This window comes from Phalangium opilio, unplaced genomic scaffold, assembly GCF_054372755.1.
Source record: "Phalangium opilio isolate 3A_F unplaced genomic scaffold, DU_Popi_V2 ptg000209l_1, whole genome shotgun sequence".
NCBI classification, from domain to species: Eukaryota; Metazoa; Arthropoda; class Arachnida; order Opiliones; family Phalangiidae; genus Phalangium; species Phalangium opilio.
This window is the reverse complement of record NW_028324217.1, coordinates 13,649,885-13,672,812: the sequence shown is the minus strand read 5'-3', so window position 1 is coordinate 13,672,812 and position 22,928 is coordinate 13,649,885. Positions and strand designations below refer to the sequence as shown.

The 22,928-nt window shown below is 40.4% G+C and overlaps 1 protein-coding gene across 1 annotated transcript; it reads right to left on the bottom strand.

The window, feature by feature from the left end:
• Window positions 1-1,985: 1,985 nt before the first annotated feature.
• Window positions 1,986-13,693, bottom strand: LOC149620735 (uncharacterized). Its single transcript, XM_089855953.1, has 3 exons — window positions 13,550-13,693; window positions 7,799-8,226; window positions 1,986-2,709 (listed from the first exon to the last, which is right to left on the bottom strand). The coding sequence occupies exons 1-3, from the start codon at window positions 13,609-13,611 to the stop codon at window positions 2,351-2,353; spliced, it is 849 nt and encodes a 282-aa protein (XP_089712079.1). The 5' UTR covers window positions 13,612-13,693; the 3' UTR covers window positions 1,986-2,350.
• Between the last annotated feature and the right edge of the window lie 9,235 nt (window positions 13,694-22,928).

The window sequence follows — 22,928 nt, the reverse complement described above, 5'->3', positions numbered from 1 at the left end:
CTGCTTATATTTTGACTCCACCCACAAATTCGATCTCTAGAAGTAGCTATATACAGAATTTGTGGGTGGAGTCAAAATATAAGCAGACGAATTTTCTCAATAAAGTATGCGAGGATGGGGAGAGAATTCGCTAACTCCGACGTTCTTATCCCATAAATCCGTTTTTGGTTTGTGTAAGTTTGAAAATTGCTCAGGGAAAACCTGGAAGAGTCAGGGAATTTTGAAATGAAAAATCTATGGCAACCCTGACGCTGCATTCTCGCGAATACAAGGGCTAGGTGTCGAGTAACACTCCTCCGTCACTCCACGTGATTTGTTAGAAAACAAGCTGCCGTTTGCTTAATGAAGAGTAACTCGTACCACGCGCTTTTAATCTCAGAATTAAATAGTTTTGTGACCATTTCATTCTCCCTTTTAAGGGAGGGTGAAAAGGAAAGGCTAGTGATTTTTTATGGATTCTTCTACTAATTATAAGACCAATCTGCATAGTGAAACATCGAAGAAATAACACCAAATTATTTTAAAAATACAATTAATCTTAACTTTGTGTCTCTGACCAGTCGCGTAACGCCCTGCCTTTTTGTCAACGAAATTCTCGTGGCACGCTCCGAGTCGACTGAAATTTATCGTGAGACTTGATAAAATTTGCGCGCGATGTGACAATGAAACTTGGAGCGTGCCACGAGAATTTTGTTAACAAAAAGGGAGGGAGTTACACGATTTCAAACCAATCCACCTTATTCCCTTTCGCCGGAAGTTAGGCTTAGCTCAGGATTCATGGGGGTGAGTAGCAAGAAGAAATTGGTCTGTCGTCCGCTACAGTAGATATTTTTGGCTTATGTAGCAGACGACAGACCAATTTCTTCCCGCTACTCACCCCCATGAATTCCGAGCTAAGCCTAACTTCCAGCGAAAGGGAATAATGTGGATTGTAATTTTAAAAGCATTGGGTGTTACCTTGGATTAAATACGACTACATATGGATATAGTCTCTTACCGAAAAAACCACCTCTAAAACACTTCTTAGGTTGGGCTGAAGACGTTTTTTAGAGGTTTTTTTTTCGGTAAGGGGTACTCTCCAAAAAACTTGACTACCGGTTGTCCCTTAAACGGGGCGCCATCTAGGGTGGGCTAATGGCAAAGGGGGGGGGGAATAGGTAATCATGGTTCAAACTCAATTTTTTTCTTCTAACGCACGTGACTCATGACGACACTGCTTGTCACACCAAAATTATTTCCATTTTTCCGCTACCCTCCTAGGATTTTCCGTATGTTTTGATGTGTCAGAGGCGATTGCCTTACCGAAGCCTAGAGTGCTAGTTTATTATCTAAACAAATTTTACCTTGCCGAAGGTAGGAACCAATTTAAATTCTTATAAGAGGGTGAAGCTAAAATTAGCCATTACAAAGCAGCTGATAAGCAATTTGTAATCGGTGCCAATGGACGAGCGCTTGGCTTTCATTATGTTCTTGCCTTCCAATAGCTGTAGACATGGTGTGACGATACTCTGTAACGAACCAAATCCTACGATCCGTACTTTTAAGCTATTTCGCGGGGTAGAGCATACAAAGTGCTATAAAGGCCAATAGGTAATAATTAAAGAATACTTTACGTCCTTTAGTATATCCTTTATTCGTAACATAAAACTCCCTTATTCCTATGGGGATGTGTTGTCCATCTCCGTGACCCGGATACCGCTAACCGCCTCTAATCCATGCCGCCACCACTGAAGGGAGACCCGGGCTTACATACCATATAAGCGGGTACGTGTGGGGTTAAAGTTCGGGTCACAAACGGTACCTAGCGCCATCTGGCGGTGGACGTTACAACTCTAGGCAAGGAGTGTCGAGACTCGATACTCTAGGCAAGGTGTGACGATACCGTAGACGTGGTGTGACGACACGGTAGACATGGTTTGTCTATACAGTAGACGTGGTATGTTGATAGCATAGACATGATAGAAAAACAATTAAAATAAGGTAGGTACATTGACAACGAATAAAATATTTTCATTTATTAGAAGCTCTTGTTACCGAAATATAAATACTCAAGATGAAGCTTCAACTGAGGTTATACAAAAGTTTGCTATTTAAAGGGTCCCTCGGTGAGCACCATGATAAATTTTTTAACAAGTCTGCCCATTGCCCCTCTTAAACATTCAAGGGGTATTTGAACAATGCAGAAAATGGGCTGCCCGTTTGCGAATCCCCCCGTGGCCCTAACTCGAAAAGTCTCACTTTTTTTTATACTCTCATAAGCATATCCCTTTAGAGTTACTAATAAAAACTATATGTACATTGTTCTTTTTTATACATGATTATTTATATACAATGCCATATAAACCTCGTACTAGTCGGGATCAATAACTTGATCTGGTTTAGCATTTGGACAGTGTTGTTTTCTGAGAAGATCTTTTATTAGTTCAATCATTGCCTGTCTTTCGGCTATTTCCACGCGTTTCAACTCCAAGTCCATGTCAAGACGGGCTTGATTCGCTCTCTTTTCAAGTTCAAACTTCTCTTTTTCAATGTTCAACCGTTGTTGCTCCTGGGCCAACTCGATTTTCCTCAAAGCTAATTCTTCCCTTTTTAGCGCCAGTTCCGCAGCGTGCCTCTTCTCCATGAAATTACTACTAGTAGCTATACCAAGATCCTTGGAGACTGACGTTTTCTTCCTCTTAAGTGTATTTCCAGACATACATTTTTCATCTGAAAGAAAAAAAAAAAAAAAAACCAAAAAAAATTAATCTTAAATTTCAATCATTAAAAGGGAAATTGAAATGGTCAGACAACCATTTTTAATTCTTAATTTTTTTCCCATGCAAAGATAATTTAAAGGGATACTATTAGCTGAAAATTTTAGTGCCGTGTTTTATTTTTTCCTGGTTAGTTTTGATTAAATATGTAGTCTCTAATTTTTTCCGATTTTTAAAACATTTTTTTCAATCAAAATTAAATTTTTTAAAATTTGTTAGGCTTAGCAATGGGTTTCGATTTTAGCACACTTACCTACAGGCCAATAAAAACCTCTTTAGGGATAGAGACAAATCAACCAATCCCGTGAAGTTTAGAGAATATTTAGTCGTATGCTGTCCAGGGCCGGAAATAAGCACAGGACACTGGACATTGTCCAATAAAATTTTAAAATGTCCCATAATTTTTTAAAAACTAAGGGGGTCACTGGACAGTTTGACCAATAAATTTTCCGAAGTTTTGATAGCTTGACTATGGAGATTCGACACTATTTTGCACACTCCAGTGGACAATGTCCTATAAATTTTCAAGTCAAACAGGGGGTCACAGGACGCATGTCCTGTAAGAAATTTTTCTTATTTCCGGCCCTGATGCTGTCTGCTTCAAATAGGAAAAGCTGAGTTTCCAAGGGCGGGAAATAAGTATTTTTTTAAAGTGGCCTGTCACCAGTCTGGGAAATAGCACACTTCCTCTGGTCCAAAACCAGTTTATTAATTGCTCGGACTAGTTTTTAAATTCGAGATGTGGGGCTTACTGGTCCTCGGGACCACTTTATTAATTGCAAATCTATAGGAGAACAAAGGCTGGGACTGGGACCAGTCCGGAGACCAGTTTATTATTTCGGTCCCTAGGGGATCACTGGTCCCAAGGACCAGTTTAAAAAATATCCTTATTTCCCAGACTGCCTGTCACCATTGACTCCCCGGGACCCGTCGTCTGCTAAAGTTTGAGGACGATAGTAATTGTGTTTTAGATTAATGGCGTTTTCCTTTGGGTCCTCGCGGAGCGCTCCCATGGAGGAATAAAACGAGGAGATCCTATTCTTCAAAAACAGTCTTTAACGAAGCTGTAAACTACTACTACCATTTTTATTGCTCCTTGGGAGCGCTCCGCGAGGAACCAAAGGAAAACGCCATGACTCTGCTGAAGTTTAAAAGATGGCTTTTTTAATTTTTTCAATCCCGAACGTCACAAAGAACACTGATCTTCCCATTCCTAAGACTGATAACTTGACACTCAGATTATCAAATATACAACAAAATTACGACACGCCGCATTTTAATATAGAAAGTTTAAGAGAAAAATTTCAGTGTAAGTGAAACGTAAAAGCATAAACCTGCTAATTGTTAATGTTCCTTATCCGCTATTCGTTAAATGATCAAACCCGCGCCTTTCTTTTGAGTTCTAAAAAGTAGAATATAGATTTCCGAACCTAGTGCAGACGACGTAAATGAGACTCGACTGAGAAAATTTTTGGGGATTGCCTCTTATAAATCGCGGGCGCTGATTGGCCGGTAGGTCGCTTTACCAAAATTCAAATGCATGTTTTGGATACAAAACTTCAATTATTGTTTAATACTATAAATAGCTCTTCAAAAAATCTAAAAAAAATTCAAGGCGGCATATTTTAACATAAGGAATCAGAATAAAAATACTTAATTTGTGCCAATAATATCCCTTTAAAATAAAAGCCAAGCTAAAAACCAGCAATAAAGTATCAGTCGCTAGTTGATTATCGATTTGTAGTAGGCCTGTGCGGGTAGTGATTTTTGGATTTCGGGTCGGGTACGGGTAGTTGAAAAACTTTCAATCGGGTATCAGGTCGGGTACCCGGATTTCTATCTGGTACTCGAATAATTAGGCCTAACCAAACTACCATTATTCGGGTGCTTTTCGGGTACCAAAAATTCTTCCTTGAATTTCTGTCTTTCTGTATCACTTTTTTCCTCTCTAAACTCGTGGCTTTGTTCAGTTCCAGTTGGAAGAAGAAAGAAAGCCAGGCGTTTAGCGCCTTCACTGGTGGTTTTAGGCACACCTTACCCTTCTTCCTGAGTGCCAAACCAATACCCGATTGTCCTAAGCCTTGTCACGGGTAATGAGCAGAAAAATTTAAATATTCGAATAGTTTCGGGTATTAAGAAATTACCTGACCGGGTCGGGTACCGACACTACTGGGTACTCGCACAGGCCACTGCCTTCTCTAATACCACGGAGCTTCTATTAACAGGGAGAGTAAACTTCCTACCCCTCAAGTACTGTAAAGGCCCTTAGGAAACGTAGACACTATTTGTCCATAGAAAGGGGCACATTTTTAACACCCCCCCTCGGTTTTCACTGGTAAAAAAGGGGAGCCTATGTAAACAACAAAGATGGCCGCCTTCACTCGTTCGTAGAAAGACTTTTTAATGTTTAATTGCTATAATAATTGGTACAATTTTAAAAATTAAAATGGATTGCGATTACAATCAGTTAGTTTGTAAAAAGGGGAAGAAGAAGAAATGTGTTTGCGGAAGCTGTAGAAGCGATTCACGATATAAATCGTCCTATTATGGCCAGGAATTAAAGTTTATAGTCCGTACCTTTTTAGTCTTAGCAGGGAGAGAGGCTTTTGTCTCCATTTGTATAGTCACAAAACCTTTATTTTCAACATAATCACGGAGCTTAATATAATCTGGATTTGTTCAGAGCACAACGGAGCTACACGACCACGTTCAACGTCTTCAAACTTTCAACGGCGGTCGCGTAAGCCTTGTCTACAAGCAGGCGTCGCGTTCCTCCAACTTCCTTACGACAAGAAAATGACGTCAGACTTTGTTTACATAGGCTCGGGGTGCGCGCGAGGAATGAAAATGGTGCGCAGAACCAAGGTACGCTAAGAGCGAGGGGGAAAAGACCGAGTTTCCTCTCCCTGTAATAGAAGCTCCGTGCTAATACTAGGCCTTGAAACGTACAACAGAAGCATTTTTTATGTGATATTTTGAATCTGCGCTTAGTAACCGTTAGATGGCTCTTTTCTGAGGCGAATTTTCGCGATGACGAAAGTAAATTCGTACTGCGCAGTCTCGCATGACGTCACGTCTTTCGCTTATGGCGGACCAGGAAGGGAAATAAGGATTTTTTAAACTGGACTAAATAACCTGGTCCAGACTCCATGACCATTGACCAGGGCACATCGTCTGCTAACTCTCCTAAGCTCGCTCATTGGGCAATCCAAATCAAACTTAAGGTATTTCATTGGCAGTGGCAGTTTTTGATAAAAACTTAAGGGCTGTGATGGGTTGAAATTTCCATGTAGACGCCATTGAGTCATTGACACGTGTCAAAAGGTAGACCAAATTTAAACTAGTATTTTTCGAACTCGGAAACCGTTCAGCATCATGAACCGGTTTATTGACCGGTTTTTGGCTTTCTTTTTCGAGACGAACTTAGCAGATTACACTTCGTCGTTGCTAACAATTTCCCATAGTTTTGAATTTTCCGCCAGTTTAAAACCTCAGAAAAGCGACATCTAGCGCCATTTTTGAAATCCTAACTGCCACCCCCCTTTTATTCCTATCGCAAGGCCTAGTATTAGAGAAGGCAGTGCACAGGCCTAATTTTTAGAGAAGTTTTTATAAAATTAATGGAAATGTTTTGGTAACTTATATTAAAGGAAAGGACCACACTTATTAAAAACCTTTTTTAAAACACGTAAAAAATACGAAAATAGTAGCGAAAAAAAAAAAAAATTAGACTTCAGTTATATATATTATTCTTTCAGCTAAGAGCCATTTTCGCTAGTACATATTTTACACGCAAGGAGGATTCATACCATTTGCGCAAGGAGACCAGGCAACTTAGAGTGTAAAATAGCATACGATTTTACTCTCTAAGTCGCTTGGTCTTCTTGTGTTAATGGTAGGAATTTTCCATGCCTGTAGACTATGTATACTTTATAGGGGATTTACGAGAGGTATTTCTGTGGGCGCTGCCATAACCTGTCGGCGGCCTTTAGCTAGTGGCTGACATTCCCTGTCGTCGAACACGCTCCGTAGCCTTGGCAGAACAACTCTCCGAAAAGGGGGCGGTAACCTCGTAAGTCCCGTATAGATATTGTAATTTGGGTGGGAAATAATGATTTTTTTTAAACTGGACATTAGACCACCAACCCCCCTGGCCTGAAATAAATAAACTGGTCCATATGGGACTCCATGACCATTGAACAGGACACGTTGTCTGCTAAATTAAAAAAGTGGATAATTAAAATATTTGAGTTAATGACTGGACTCTGGTTACCCTTGAATTTTATTAGTGGTCCCGTGGACCACTGACCCCTCTGATTTAATTTTTAAACTAGACCAGGCAATTTTTAAACTGGTCATTTGCCCTGTGCCACCGCCTTATTTCCCACTAGAATATTTTGGAAAAGGTGGCAGCTAATTAATAGGAGAATATTTTGGAAAAGGTGGCAGCTAATTAATAGGAGAATATTATGGAAAAGGTGGCAACGAATTATTGGGACCATTGCTTTGGAAAAGGTGGCAACGAATTGGGACCATAGGGAGCTAACAGTTTTGACCCTGAAACGTCTCTTACTGGAGTTTCATCCCCCCCTAACGGTTAGAAACAGTATTCTACATGCAAAAATGCCAACCAGAGGGGGGATTAGGTAACCAAATAATCACGAGACCAAATAGTCCTGAGACCGTAAAATCAGCGAGACCATATTTTCCTGTTCTGTAATAAAGATAATTGCGACTAATCTCAGAGCAGCGAAAAAGAGCTACCAGAAGTTCATAGAACCAAGAGAGTGTTGTGGGGAGTGGAAAGTAGGGCAAGTAGCATTTGGTAGGTGGCGCGACGGTAGACCAATCAAAATGGAGCAAGGCGGAAACTCTAGTACCTCTAGTTATATTTAGGGGCAACCAGTATTTCAGGCTTGTGGAGCGAGCGGGGGAGCTTCCACTCCTCCTCTTTATTCACTTTGATAGAACTATATACATAGCTCTATGAACTTTAGGGAATGCGCTATAAATGAAGGGGATAACAGATTTAAAAACGGAACCTGATGAACTGCTTGAAGAAGCGTTGGTTCTCTCCTCAATGGAAGCGCTATATGATTCGATACTTCTTTCCAGATCACTATCCTTCTGAATTTTGGCACACTTGGAGGCGCTATAGGCTACGGCTTCCGAGACAGTTTTTAATTCATTAAGTTCCTGTAGAAGTTTGTCTCTTTCTTTGATATCCTCTTCATTTCCAACTTTTCTGAAGCTGGAATTCTCCTCACTCAAGTAGTAATTAAGGATTAAGGAAGTTCTCTCTCGACACCTTCTCCCGTCCACAAAGTAATGAATTCTCAGGTTTTCCGCAATTTCTTCCCATTTTTGGCGACTATGAATGGTAGTATAAGGATTGACATTAATCACTTCCTTTAGCAGCAAAATGTCGCTGGCACAGTTAAACCTGTAAGGTTTCTTCTTAAACCTTTGTCTGAAAAATAAAAAAAAACAACCTTTGTTAGTGTTTCAAATAATGACCTTCTATTAAAATTTTTCCTCATTGTTAATTATACTTTTAAGTTCAGGGATTCGTGTAATTTTAGAAGCAGGAATAGCGAACAGGGTATATTGGGTGCGCGTCAAAGTCCACGACCCCCTTCCCCGGGACGGGATTTTTTTTTTTTTTAAGAAGAGGCGGGTCATTCAAAATTGGAGTTGTTTTTAGGGTGGGGAAATTAAATTTCTCGGAAAACCTAAGCTTTGGTCCAACGGCGCCACTAAACTTTAATCTTGGACGACTACGTATGGATATAGCACTCTAGCCTTCGGTAAGGCAATCGCCTCTGGCACATCAAAACGGACGGAATATCTTAGGAGAGAAGGGGAAATAATTTTGGTGTGACAAGAAGTGTCGTTATAAGTCACGTGCGTTTGAAGAAAAAAATTGACGGGCGCCGCTGGCAGTTGAGTTTAAACCACGATTAAAATTAAAAAGGCGCGTTGTCATTGGCTAATAGGCCTTGTCACACTAAATCTACATTCTACAATTCCATATTTTCCACCCTTTGCCATTAGCCCGCCCTAGATGGCGCCCCGTTAAAGGGACAAACGGTAGTCAAGTTTTTGGGTGAGTGCTATATCCATACGTAGTTGTATTTAATCCAAGTGTAAACTTCCTTCAGACCAAGGCTTAATTCTAGAGGCCACATTTCTCCGCCTTAAAAACAACTCGAACTTTGAACATTGATCATTATTAAAACAACGGACGGAAAATTATGAAATAGGTCTCGAAATATAAATTGGAACTTATTTGATTTCTCATTTAAAATTCGGTCACAAAAAAAATAGGTAAATATATATTAAAAATGCCGTAAAAGTAAAACCAAGTCCACTTCCGAATTTTATTTCCCCATAGAAAAAGCATTATGAGAAAAACTGGGTTGGTAGCGCACCTAACGGCAAAAGTCAGAAATAGGGGGCGATTTTGCTAGTCGTTTTTTAACATGGCGCTGGCAGGCCTTCTACCACCGGTAATCCAAGTTGGCCATGCCACCACTGACTGCAAAATAACATCAAATTAGCATTTGCGAGGTTTGACCAACAATGAAAAGGGAGTTATAACCACCCTACCCCCCCCCTAATTCTACATAAAAGAAAACGCTTATATATCGTAGGTAATGTATGTCTGATGGATGATTTGCCAAGAAAATTTAGCAACTATGAACAAAAACTTAGATTAGTTCTATACTAAAACCAGAAGTGAGATGAGACTAGAAGTGAAGGGCTCTAGCATTGGTAATAGATCCTGGCATTAGTGAACAAATTTGAGGGTTTTACGCCGCTTCAATCGCGCCTACGCTAGGGAGAAAAAAATTGGTCGAGTTTCAAAAACATTTCCTACCCCCTTCCCTTCAACCTAAAGCCGAGGAACACGGACGCGGGTGCTTGAATCTAGTTCGGCCGTCTACCACCGCGAGCGTCTCACGTTTTGGAGGGGAAATTCTGAAACCGCCACTAGAGGGCCAACCGTTGGTGTGTTATCAAGAATATTCACTTTCGCCGAGTGAAGAATTTGTTAGCTCAGTACTTCTGGTCTCATCTCACTTCTGCAAAAACCAGTGTTGTCCAATCGCAATTTATCACTCAGGAAAAGGCATAACATTGCCCATCACACCGAGACCTATCTATATACATTGAATAATAAATATAAAAAAAATAAAATGTAAATAAAAATATCACAGTCGTTAAGGAAGTTTAGTGTATCTATACGTAAGCTAAGGTAAAACTCTGGGATACGGCAGGAATTCCATTCACGAATAGTGCGCGGTAAGAAAGAATTTAATCTGGCATTTATTCTGGAGTGTTGCTGAGAGGGGTTACTGTACGCGCCCATTATTGGGATGACACAGATCTAAGAGATAGAACGGTATGACGTTTGCATATGTAGTACTGACACTGCTTTATACATCCTCTATAATCAAAAGTCCATAGGACTTCGTAGAAAAAGTGGTATCTTGTGAATTTAGGCCGCTCATGGCATTTACAGCGCCCCAAAACTTCCCCCTCCAAGCGCGGAGACAATTGATACAGCAACACGCCCATCTTTTTCACAGGAACACGAAAGAAATATTATTCTTGCGCCTTCAAAGATAGTTCCTCTGGATTTGGTGAAAGCCAATGACGTCATCCGAGAAATCAGGGAGGAGAAACTTGAGATCAAATGCTAAAAAACCCGTCATACAAATGGTAAGGGGGGAAAAAGTGAGGGTGGGAATTTCTATCTCCGTTCCACGATTTTAGCTAACAGGCGCGAGTGACGTCGTTTACTACCGCCAACAACAGTTCTTATAGCTCACCATGACGGATATTCAAAAACAACCTTCCCCTTTCAGTTCAAAGCCGGTTTTTAAATTTGACGCATGCGCGCGGACACCGCGACGAGTGGCAGAGCCATCGCCATAGAGAGACGAGTTTAGCCACGAAGCGAACGAACTCGCCTATTCACTTTATTTCTCCCTCTCAAATCTCTCCTCCCTGGAGAAATGGTCTCTCATTGGCTGAATATTTAAATGTCTATCTCCTTTGTCCGTGTCGAGGCCCAAGGCCATTTTGAACTTACGCTCCTAAAAATCACAGGCTCACTTAAATCAACTTTCATTATTTAATTATCTCCAGCACAAATGGAGTTAAGATTGTATATAGTTCATCTTTCGTCCAAGGCTTGGTAAAAACATAACTTTTACGGAAATTGCGGTTGATTTACTTCCATATTCGAGACCAATTTCGTTATAAATTGACCTTGCGTAAAATACCGATCTACATAATTGTATATAAAAACGAACTTTATCTTAATTAAAGTTAACTTAGTAGAAAAATCCAAATCCAACGTTTCTAAAGCTTTTGAAGCAGGCTAGTTTGAGTGACCCCGCGAGGGCTGAACTACTTCCCAATGTCGTAATTTCTCGCGATCGCGATTGGCTGAGCAAAAATCGTGACTGAATAGGATCAAAACAAAGGCATTGAACAGTCGGTTTTTTAGTCGTCTGTTCCAGAAACTTCATAAAATGTACTGAGAAAGGTATTTTTGAGATGCTGTAACCCACTTTTTCTACAAAGACCGATGCACTTTTGCTATAATTGAAAAAACTAACAACTTTGTAACCAGGCTAGGAAATAAGACAGGTTTACAGGTCAAAAACCAGTTTATTAATAGCTTGGGCCACTTTTTTTATTCAAAACGCGAGGGTCACTGGTCCCAATGACTAGTTGATTACTTCCTACTTTTATGAAAAATTGATATGGGGACCTCTTTAATCATTTTCATTTTAACATAAATTTCGACTCCAGGAGTCCAGTTGTGTATACAACCCTAAGACGAGAGAGATTTTTTAGAAGAGAGAACGACCACAAGTCCTGGGACCAGTAGAAAAATAAATAGGGGAAGGGTCACTGGTCCCGGGACCAGTTTCATATTTAAGACATCAGGGGTCACTGGTCCGGAGGACTAGTTCAGAAATAAACCTTATTTTCAAGCCTGTTTGTAACCTATGAAAGGATGTCGTCTGCTCTGGGGAGACGGACAAAAATTTTTCTTATATTTTGTATGGAATAAAAAGCGCGGGCTGAAAATAAAATAGGCCAGTATTGTTTTGTCCATATCTGCAATCTCCGCGGTTATTTCTTTTGCGACATTGAACTTGAATAACAGTATTATAGGGACTTGGCAATTTGGGCTTAACTCCGCCCCCAGCGCCATTATGGTATGTTTTTTATCAGAATGAAAGCTATATAAGCCCTCCTCCTGGTATGTTTTTTAGCACTAGTAGAAGGTAGCCTGCCGTTGAATGACGAAGTACTGCCAAGTCCCTATTGTGACAAAAACTGGATCATTCTTAACTCGCGTACAATGGATAATCTAGTAATTATGATTTTCAAAGTCTTGGATAATAAATCCTTAAAGTGGGAACCTTGGAACTTCTGATTTTAGTTAACTTTCTTGGTGAATCGTAAAAAGTTAGGCCCCCTACTCTTTTACTAACTTTACGGTTACAACTTTATGGTAAGCATTGGATAAAAGTTTATGCGATGACAAAGCCCCACGAAATCCAAAATTGATTTTTGGAAATTGAAGAGCGCCATCTAGAAAAAACTTAAAGCAACTCTATGTAAGATAAAATCATACTTAAAATATATCAGTGTACCATACACTTGCCTTGTTGGTTAGGCATAGGAGAGATTTGGCTTAGCAATTAGCATAGGGAGCTAACAACTGGCTAGGGGGAAGAGACAGTCTGACGTCACGCAGCCTCCCTCTGGTTGGCATTTTTGCGCGTAGAATACTGTTCCCAACCGTTAGGGGGGATGAAACTCCAGTAAGAGATAGAAGGGTGTGACGTTTCAGGGTCAGTACTGTTAGCTCCCTATTGGCTCAAATTGAGTCAGGGACAGGGCTCGACATAAGGATATTTTTTTAGTAGTCAGCCTGACTAGTGAGCCCCCTATCCCAATTTTTTTTAGTAGTCACTGACTAGTGAGACGCATGGTTTACGAATATTTTTGACATTTTTTTACTAGTCAAGTTGACTAGTGAGCCCCAGATTTCTGTTTATTTTGGTGGTCAAGGCATTTTTTTAGTTGTCAAATGCCTTGACTAGTGCCTTATGTCGAGCCCTGGTCAGGGACTGTTGAAATCCTCTATCTGGGTTAGTTTTTGTTAGTTATGATAATGTTGGGTTCAAATAGCTCAGAATACGTTTAACAAAGATGTTTTAGACTTTGTTGTTTAGTTTCATCCTGATATGGTAAGTTTATAGGAAAGGTTGAAATAATTGAAAACCTCCGACAACATTGTTTCAATGTTTCTTACTAATTTGTTGTTGCTGACCTTATTTTCACTTAAAAAATGCTTCCAGTAAAGTCTATATAATTCTAATAAACTTAACCTTCTATATGTAGTGATAATGTACTGGATCTTCGAAATATTTTGCAAAAATCAACCCTCACCCTGTAAACAGCACATTCAACAACCGAGAGCTCTACTCTGACCTCTGTAAATATGTGGGTTTTTGTTAGAAACTAGGCCTAGGTAGGATATTATTCGGGCCAATTAACTTCTGGTAACACAGGCTTCGAAAAAATTAAAAATTGTTGTTTACTGTAGAGAAATGGGAGTAACTAAAGAGGCCCTAGACTTAACCCAAACTCACCCTACCCAATCCCAAAAGCAAGTACTACTGTTAAACGATAGCCTAGGCCTAGCACTTAGGACTGGGATCTGTATGAGTCAGCTGTGAGTGCGAAACATTTTAACTCACGGCAAAAAATTGGTCGCATCCATTTGAAAAACAAAATCAGAGCATGAATTTGCGAGAGACATTAACACTATTTTTAAAGAATCAGCTTAAGAGGCAAAAGGTTACGACTTACGAGTAATGTCGGCCTTAACTTTTAGCATAGCCCACTCGATCACGCGCATCACGACGCAAGATACCAGGGTGGGAAATAAGGATTTTTTAAAACCGGACATTGGGCCAGCGAGCAGCCACCCCCTGGCCTGGAATAAATAAACTGGTCCATGACCATTGACCAGGGCGCGTCGTCTGCTAAACTTTAGAAGTGGATGTATCTCTATGGGATGATTAAAATAGTAGAGATAATGTCTGGACTCTGGTTACCCTTGAATTTTCTTAGTGGTCCCGTGGACCAATGACCCCCCGATTTAATTTATAAACTGGTCCAGCCAATATTTAGACTGGTCATTTGTCTGTGCCACCGCCTTATTTCCCACTCTGCAAGATACTCGTGCTATAGAAGCCAGGGTGAGAAATAAGAAAATTTTTTAAACTGGTCATTTGACCAGTAGAGCCCAAGGATTTCAATTAAAAACTGGTCAATGACCACTTAATCTTTCTACATAAATTCAGAGCTGCCCTGAAATGGTTCTAGGTTTTTATATACTGTCTATTTGTTTTATATCAGAAATATATTACCTAAGGTCATATATTTCTGTTTATATGTATTAATTCTTATAGATAGTTTTCAAACATGGGGGATTGATACCATTTGCACCAGGAGGCCGGGCTATCTGGAGGACACAATCCCGTCTGCTTTTGTCCTCCAGATAGCCCGGCTTCCTGGTGTAAATGGTATGAATCCTCCATGTGTGAAAACTATCTATAACCCACTACCACTACTGGGAATTTATGTTTTACTAAAGAACAGGCTGGGAAATAAGGATATTTTTTAAACTAGTCCTTTGGACCAGTGACCCCCTAGTGTCTGAAATTATTTACTGGTCTCCGGACTGGTCCCAGCCTTTGCTCTCCAATAGATTTGCAATTAATAAACTGGTCCCGAGGACCAGTAACCCCCACTTAATGAATTAAAAAACTAGTCCAACCAATTAATAAACTGGTTTTGGACCAGAGGAAGTGTGCTATTTCCCAGCCTGCTAAAGAAGGGGAATTTAAACCCATAAGCGCAACTTTTTAAAAATTAACATTAAGCTCTACCGGAGGAGGTAGGTTTTTGGCCATATCCTCTGTCCTATTGATCGAAATGACCTGAAATTTTAATGGGACGTGTGTTTCGACGTGTTTTATTATTCTGAAAAGGATTCAAGCTTCCAGAGTGGATAGTTTTAAAATGCAAGAACCCGTGGTCACTCACACAAACTAGTCAAACCTAGGGTGCTAACTACATTCCGACAAACACACTTTGCGTGTGCTGTTATTGACGATTGGAATTCGTTGCCCAATGAATGATGTTGTCATTCTAACTAATAAATCCCATTTTCGTCGTAAATAGACATTTTTCGAGCTCACTTGTGAGCTCCATATGACGTTTCTTCCAAGTGTAAATTCATGCCGCTAGAACTTTATGAAGTTTCTTCAAAATGAAGATTTATCCCGTGATATTCACATGAAGTTTCTTCAAAATGAAGGTTCATACCGCAATACCCATATGAAGTTTCTTCAGAATGAAGAAAAGGCGATTGGTATATCATAATATTATGACACTCTGATCTTCGAATTAATATATTCGAAAAAGAACGGATTGCGTTATTGCCAATAAGAAGTGGGGAGAGAAAAATATGAGGTCAGGCGCTTCAACGATCAGCGAGATAAGTTATACGTGCCGTGACGTTTATCGTGGCTCATTCATAATGATTCCTCAAGCTCTCTACCTCAGGAATCTAGCGGACACTTAGAGAAAAACACAAGGGCGTCGGAAGCCGGGGGCAGGGTGGGCTCAAGCCCCCTCGATTTTTGAACCTGGGGGGCTGAGCCCCCTCAGAATTTAGGCCAAAAAAAAGTATAAATATTTTAAATGTTAATAATACCAGTAAAAATAAATAGATTTTAAAATATTATATTATTCAGCTGTGATTAGGTGATCCCCGTGGCTCAAAAACAAAAAAGACGTAAGTTTCCACCCCTCTCGACAAGTTCTAGGCCCCGGGTGAAAAATATTTTTGTCACTCTCGAGAGAGTTAGGCCTATAATAGACCCTCCACTGCCAAGACAATGAACAACCACCCTTTCCTAAATAGGCCCGATCCACAATGCGGATAGAGTAGCTTTTACTTGCTTTTTCTCAAAATCTCACTAGGGGCTATTCACAAATGTTCTAAGGCAAAAATCGTCCAATTTTGACACTTCTCTCAATTTGAGCAAAGAGAATATACCAAGAGGAGCAGAAACTTTGTAAATAGGACCGGCTCTGAATTTGGAGAAACTAGTTCCGGTTGTTCACGTGACCGTGTCGTCTACATAAAAATTACCTTTTGTACGTCAACGGTCAACCCATTGCCACCACCAAAAATTAGCAGCCGACATAATTTAACCAATAACATTTAAATATTTCAAGTAATAAAGACAACCAAAGTATTGAATTATTATTATTGGGGGAGAGGGGGCTCACGTCCTTGCACCGATGCCAGAGGAATATTGTGCACCCTCATATTCAGGCCTTGAAGAGACCTGTGGCCGCGGTGTAGCGTAGAATTCGTTCCACCGTTATGGAAGAGACCCGCGAGGGCTCCACAGTATGTGAATCGAAGTGTTCAAATCTGAGTGAGGCGAAGTAATCGCACTCGCACAGTATGTGAGAGGGAGTTTCTTCCTTCTCCCGGCACGACCGACAGAGAGGGTCGTCAGCAAGGCCCATCAGATGGAGGTATCTACTTAGCCGACAGTGTCCGGTCAAAAGACCGGTGGCCAGCCAAATATTCCATCTGCTGAGCGCAATAAGGTACCTAGCCCTAGACCTGCAGGGGCCATTGACAAACTGTTTCGTCTGTCTCTGGCCCTCACCCTCCATATTATGCCAGAGCTTATTTTGAACGATAGTCAACCTGTCATGCAGACTCCGTCTAGCACATGGGGATGACCGGTTCCGGTCCCAAGAACTTGGCCTTCTCCCCCTTTTAGCAAACCTATCGGCTTGCTCATTGCCATGATGTCCGCTATGCCCCGGCACCCAGTACAACTGGACCCTGTTGCGGGACGCCAGTCGCGCAAGCAGATCAAGGCAACTGCGCACCAGTGGAAAAGTTATCTGGCACTGGTTCAGCACTTTCAAGGCGGCCTGACTGTCAGAGTAAGTTCTCACAGGCCCCCCCCGAAAGAAAGGCTGCATATAGTGCTTGCTCAAAGTTAATTTTCATTTATTCGATATTAACTGCAAATAAATTTTTACGTTGAAACGGATTATAATTACCGTGCGTAATACTTGACTATGCTTATAAGATTGTCTTTTTTAAAATGACTAATGGCTCAATAAGTGAAACTTAAAACCAGTAGAATTTACCCAGCTTACATCAAAACAAAATTTATAATTGCATTTTGTTTGATTGTGTACGTGAATAAGGACATCCCTGATTTCATGTCCACCTTTGTTTCAAACTTACCCATTATTCAAGGATTTTTCTCAAACACACATATGGCCAGCTAAAATTTTCAGCCCCCCCCCCAGGTTCAAAAACGTTCCGACGCCCCTGGAAAAACACTACACCATCATTCCTCGTAGGCTGGTAGCCGTATGCATTCCTGGTCTTATACGGTACAAAGTTCACTTGATTTTGCTCATCACCCTCCCTACCACTAAAGTTTAAAGGGAAAGTGAAGAGTTATGCGATCGGCTTTTATATCGATTCGTCTGCTATTTATAAAATCAATCTGAACACCTATCTTGAATGATTTTAAAAAATCCTAGTATATTCACATTTCATTGATACATTAAAAACTAATACACATCCGACCAATCGCATAACACACGGTCTACCAGCTAATTATTATCCGCAACACTCATGATTTAGCGCGAGATCTCATAAACCTTGCACGCTCAAACGGATATTTTGTTACCTGAAAGTTGGGGTAGAACCTTTACTATATCAGTAAAATCTGAACCTATTCTCATTTTAAAAATCTCTGGCAGATGTTTCCTAAATGGTTCACTAAGCATTTAGCACTATGCAGGTAGATCTTATAATTTTGTCCTGAATTGATAAAAAACTTGATTTTCAACTTCACCTTACCTTTAATCGAATGGCTTGTTTGTATTTTCTAGATTAGCATAAATTCATATTGTGACGTCAGATAATGGGGTTTTGACCTAAAATAGGGTGGGGTAAGGTTGTTTGATAAGCCATTTCTCGAAGAACGTATTCAGGGCATGCGTCAATTGTGATTAAAACGTGAAAACAATTGTTCGGACGAAAACATCGCTCTCATTCGGAACGAAATGGCCTCGACCAAAGGTTCTACGGGTTCAGCAAAGAAAGAAAAAGTAACGGAAGTAGAGAGCTGCAACTCCGTGGAAGAACTCCGAAACCCGCTGGGTTCCGCGTTTAAGCGATGGGAACTCCAGGAGTTGGAAATGTTTTTCTGAGATAAAATTGGAGTTGGGTGGCAGTGTTTTCGTGTGCGGAGTTGGGAGGCAATGGGAATAATGACAATTATAATTGCGGAGTTGGGAGGCATTGGAAAATTATCTTAAAACATGGAAATCTACGGAGTTGGAAAACTTAAGTCTGGTAAGTGGTATTGCTCCAATTTAAAAGCGGACTTTAGCGTTGTTTGTCTTCAGAAGCTTTGTACGAAATTCTTTTTTCACCCGTTAGCCACCGTGACACGTCCCCTCAGTGAGTCTCTCACACAATGGGGCCACGGGCGCTTTCCTTTTCTTTTAAACCCATTGACAACAGTCTCCTTTCTAGCTTTGAGGCATATTAAAGTAAGGCAGTAGGTATATTGGCAGGCACAACTAATAACAGAATGGACTCTAGTGTTAGTATTTCTTGATTCGTGAAGTTCGTGGCCTTGTCCTTCAAAATAGCATTTGCGAAGCGAATCAGTCCGGTTTTAATTAAATAGCTAATTTAAGAAACTAAGCGTAAAATATGACTCAACGACAACGCGTAGCGCCTTTTTCCCCCAAATCTTAAGTTTTAATGTCTAGAAGAATTTTATGAGTAAATATTATTCCTTATTTGAAAATCATAATTTATAAGTACTCGTGATATCAATCTCAGGCCAAATTTGAAAGAAAACTAATGAGCTACAACTTTCCAATTTTAAAGAGTGAAGAAATCTTCCAAAGACTAGAAACTAGAAAGATTTTAATGGACGAAGCTAGGAGTTTAAGAAATTTTAATTTTAATGGAAGGAATTGGGAGGAGTTTAAGAAATTTTAATTTTAATGGAAGGAATTGGGAGGAGTTTAAGAAATTTTAATTTTCATGGAAGGAATTGGGAGGAGTTTAAGAAATTTTATTTTTCATGGAAGGAATAAGGAGGAGTTTAAGAAATTTTACTTTTCATGGAAGGAGTTGGGAGGAGTTTTACATTTCGCTTGGCGGAGTTCTGCGGAGTTGAAACTTTAGATTATGGCATTGGGAGGAATTGGAGTCATTGTTGCGTATTGCCTTGGAGTTGGAAGGAGTTGGAGTTTAATATTTTCATTTTGCAGCTCTCTAAACGGAAGCGACGCCAACCGTATTCGATACCGATTTCTCACGCAAATTCCATTCTGGCGAGTATGGGAAACGTAATTTGCAGGACCATTTTTCTTACCGTGGAAGTCTACCACAAGAAAACGGCCTGGCATCAAAATCTGTTGTACTTGTTTGTGTGATTTGCAATTCTATATTTCATGGCAATAACCCAAACAACTTTGAAAGACACCCAAAGGTATGCAAGATTTGTTTTAGGGAACTTAAAATCCGTCTGATATTGGTGAAACTTACGTTTTCTGTTAGCCTTGGGTTCAGCGCTTGCATTGCATTTGCTTTTTTTAGGGTATCACAGTGTTATGTTACGTTTATGGCAATGTTCAAATTTTAGAATTTAAAGGTGTCACCGGCGCTGTTAGGATGGACACCGCCCTTAGTTCCGGGGAAAACGCCCCGCTCTTTGGCCATAACTTATGGCGCTATCTTCGCAGCGGGCGGGTAAGCATTATGCTTATCAACAATTTGTCCCCCTGGTCCCCCCAACCAGCGCCAGTGATTCCCTTCAAGAGAGGTAGGGTCACTATAATGAATTTCCTTTAAATGAAGTAAAATAATCAGTTATGCCAGCAAAACTTCCTATAAAAACAAACTGGGCGCAATGTCAAACCAAAAACCGCGACATTTGAGCAAAGGGAGATTAGGTTTCTACTATGTTTAGGTCAGTCGACATTTCACAGCACTGTCTGAAACCGGGCGCGGGAAAAACGGCAATTAGAATCTATATTCTTTGTGGTATGTCAAGGTCACTCGACAGTTCTTAGCACGGTTTGTGGCAGGGGCGCGGTGGAGGAATGTGAATGAGATGTGTTCCACTAAGGTCACGGTGCTCGGGTCGCAAAATGTTTCTACTTTCTCTATCCCTTTTAGTGTATGCAGTGTAATAAATATCAGAGCAACACCATTATCTTTGTGGACGGCCCCCAATGCTGCGGTCGGATGACGTCAATATACTACAGTGTAGATCTCGTTTACAGGGTGTAGATAATTACGTGTCATTGTAAGAATTTGAGATAGTTGAAAGAGTTTAATATGGAAAAAGCTTGAAAAACATTGCAAAGTCACAGATCTTAGCCTTGGAAGTCACTAAGTGACGTCCGAGGCTAAGATCTGTGACTTTGCAATCTTTGTAGCCGTCCGCTTTTCCCATATGAAACTATTTGAACCATCTTAAATTCTTACAATGACACGTATTTATTTACATCCTGTATGCGAGGTCTGCACTGTAGTATGTTGACGTCATCCGACCGCAATATTGGGGGCCGTTCACAAAGATAGGTGTTGGTCTGATCTTTACCACACTGTGTAACATCCTGGCTTATAGATGCATTTAAATACAGATTAAGCATGGCATGATTTTGAGGGAAACCGAGGAGAAAAAGAAACGATCCGTTTCAGCTTCCTTTCTGACTACGTCCTCTTTCAAACCACGGAAAATGTTAAAGCTTGAACCAAACTCCGAAGAGCAACTAGCGTTCCAACAATGTATGCTGGATATGGCCGCAGTGGACGGTCACACGTTTGACTTCGTCGACAAATTGGCGTTCAGACGGTTCACCTCAATATTTTGCCCTCAAGTGCATGTACCCGCACGCCGTACTCTAGTGCGACATTTGGAATCAGCTGTGGAGTCTATTAAACCGAAGATTTCGGTACTGTTGGGAAAGGTTTCAGAAAAATCTCTACATCTAACGCTTGACATATGGAGCACTAGACTTCGGGATTCCGTTTTGGCAACACGGTGTCACTTTATTGACGAGCAATGGTGTTTGAAAAACCTGCTCATTGGATTCATTCACTTCGGCGGCAGTCATACGGGCCAAAATATTTTAAAGGAGGTCAAAAACCAGTTGCTTAAAGTGGGAGTGAAACCCAGCCAGGTAAATCTTCACTTGCGATTTTAGTATGTTGCTTTACGACTTGTATTTAAAACCAGATTTCAAACGTGTGCTCTGATAATGCCGCAAATATGATAAGGGCATTTAACATGACCGAAGTATTTGGACAATTGGAATTAGACGTATTAAGTACTTCAGTATCTACTCCTTTAGACACTCAGTCTACGGGTTTCGAAGAGCCAGCTACTTCAGAATTCTATCGTAGCATATGTTTTTTTCACATGGTTATTCTTTAAAGGGATGGTTAAGAGGGGGGATCAAGTAATGTTCTACAGATTCTGCTAATTATAAGACATGTCTTCATACATTTAAGAAATAACCCCAAATGTGTGTGAAACGTCCAAATCGGTTCAGATTTCAGCGTTTCATTCAACGTTGAACTTCCGACCAACCGTTCCTGTACTGTAACAATAAAAAGTGGCGTGGCACGCGCAATGTCGAGCGTAATTTGGTGCGAGGAGTGATGAACATTGTGCGCAATAAGATAAATGACGTAGATTATGCTAATAAAAGTTTAACGCTTGATCCGAGGTGCGAGTTTTACTTTATCGACGAAGTCTGAATCAGATATCAGTTTTAAATTCATTCGGAGATGTCCCCCGTTTGTTTCATTTATACAGGGTGTTTCTAATAAGTCTGCCATAAATCAAGGGGCGTTTTCTTCGGGTCAAACTGAGTGGAAAGTGTCAAAGAACATGGGGTGTACTAGAATTTGCAACTGAGATATGGCCCCCCAAACATTGTTTATCCTTTGTTACCTATAGCATTGTTTCATACCACTGCAGCAAAGAATTCATATATTTCCACTGAAGAACCGGATGGATCAATACCATCAACATCCTCCGGTGTTATCTCTGGACATATAAACGTTTTGCATGCAAACAATGTAGTAACAAATCAGACGAAACAAGCGTTCTTCAATGCCCCACCCGATATATTAGACGAATATATAACATGCGAGATACCATTTGATCCGGAGTTGCAGAAAAAGCCATGCCTGGCTCATACGTTACAACTTGTAGTAAATCACAGTTCAAAGGCCTGTGACGTTGCTACATCTTTCGTCCAGAAAATAAATTCGTGGATATTATTCTTTCGTCGTTCCCCAAAATGGTCCGAAATATTAAAGGCACAATCTGGAGGCAGGGATTTAATCCTTCCGATCTGCACAAGATGGAATTCAGTTTTCCTAGCGATAGAACGAGTATCCGAGGTATTATTTTATTACAACAAGTTAACGGTACAACTATAATAACCCTTAAACGCGTGTCTTTTCACTTATCAGCCTGAAATGTTAGATGCTTTGATCAACGTACTTTCGCGGGCCAAAAACATGAAAGGTGGTCCCAAGATTACATTTACCATGCGAATACCAGCAGCTTCGTCTGAAGCGAAGGAGCTTTTGGACTTACTGAGACCGTTAAAATGGCCACAGATAAGTTTCAACGAAAAGATGCCGTCTCAGGGGAAGTCATTGCTGAGATCCTTACAGTATTTTCTATGGTGTCCGATGTACAAGCTGATAGTTTTCATGTGGTACAAACCAATATTCTTGCCGAAATGAATAAGCGCTTCCAAAGCAGTTTAAACGATCCTGACTACGTAGCTGCTGCCGGTCTCGACCCACGTCTTAAAACTGAATTCTTTAAACGTAAGCGTAATTGTTTGTTTAAACCGCATTGTTGCTACTATACAACAAGTTTATTTAGCGCCATATTGCAAGCCATCGATCAAAGCCTTCCATTTCTGTTAAAAGTCCAACGGTGAAATGTGCTACAAATTTTA

What these genes read in the sequence shown, in the direction of transcription:
- LOC149620735 (XM_089855953.1), bottom strand. Translation starts at nt 13,611, where the DNA reads ATGTCTCTCGCAAATTCATGCTCTGATTTTGTTTTTCAAATGGATGCG. An exon ending in GATGCGACCAATTTTTTGCC is followed by an intron (nt 8,227 to 13,549) that starts GTGAGTTAAAAT and finishes TTTATTTTTCAG; the next exon opens with ACAAAGGTTTAAGAAGAAAC. An exon ending in TTCTTCAAGCAGTTCATCAG is followed by an intron (nt 2,710 to 7,798) that starts GTTCCGTTTTTA and finishes TTTTTCTTTCAG; the next exon opens with ATGAAAAATGTATGTCTGGA.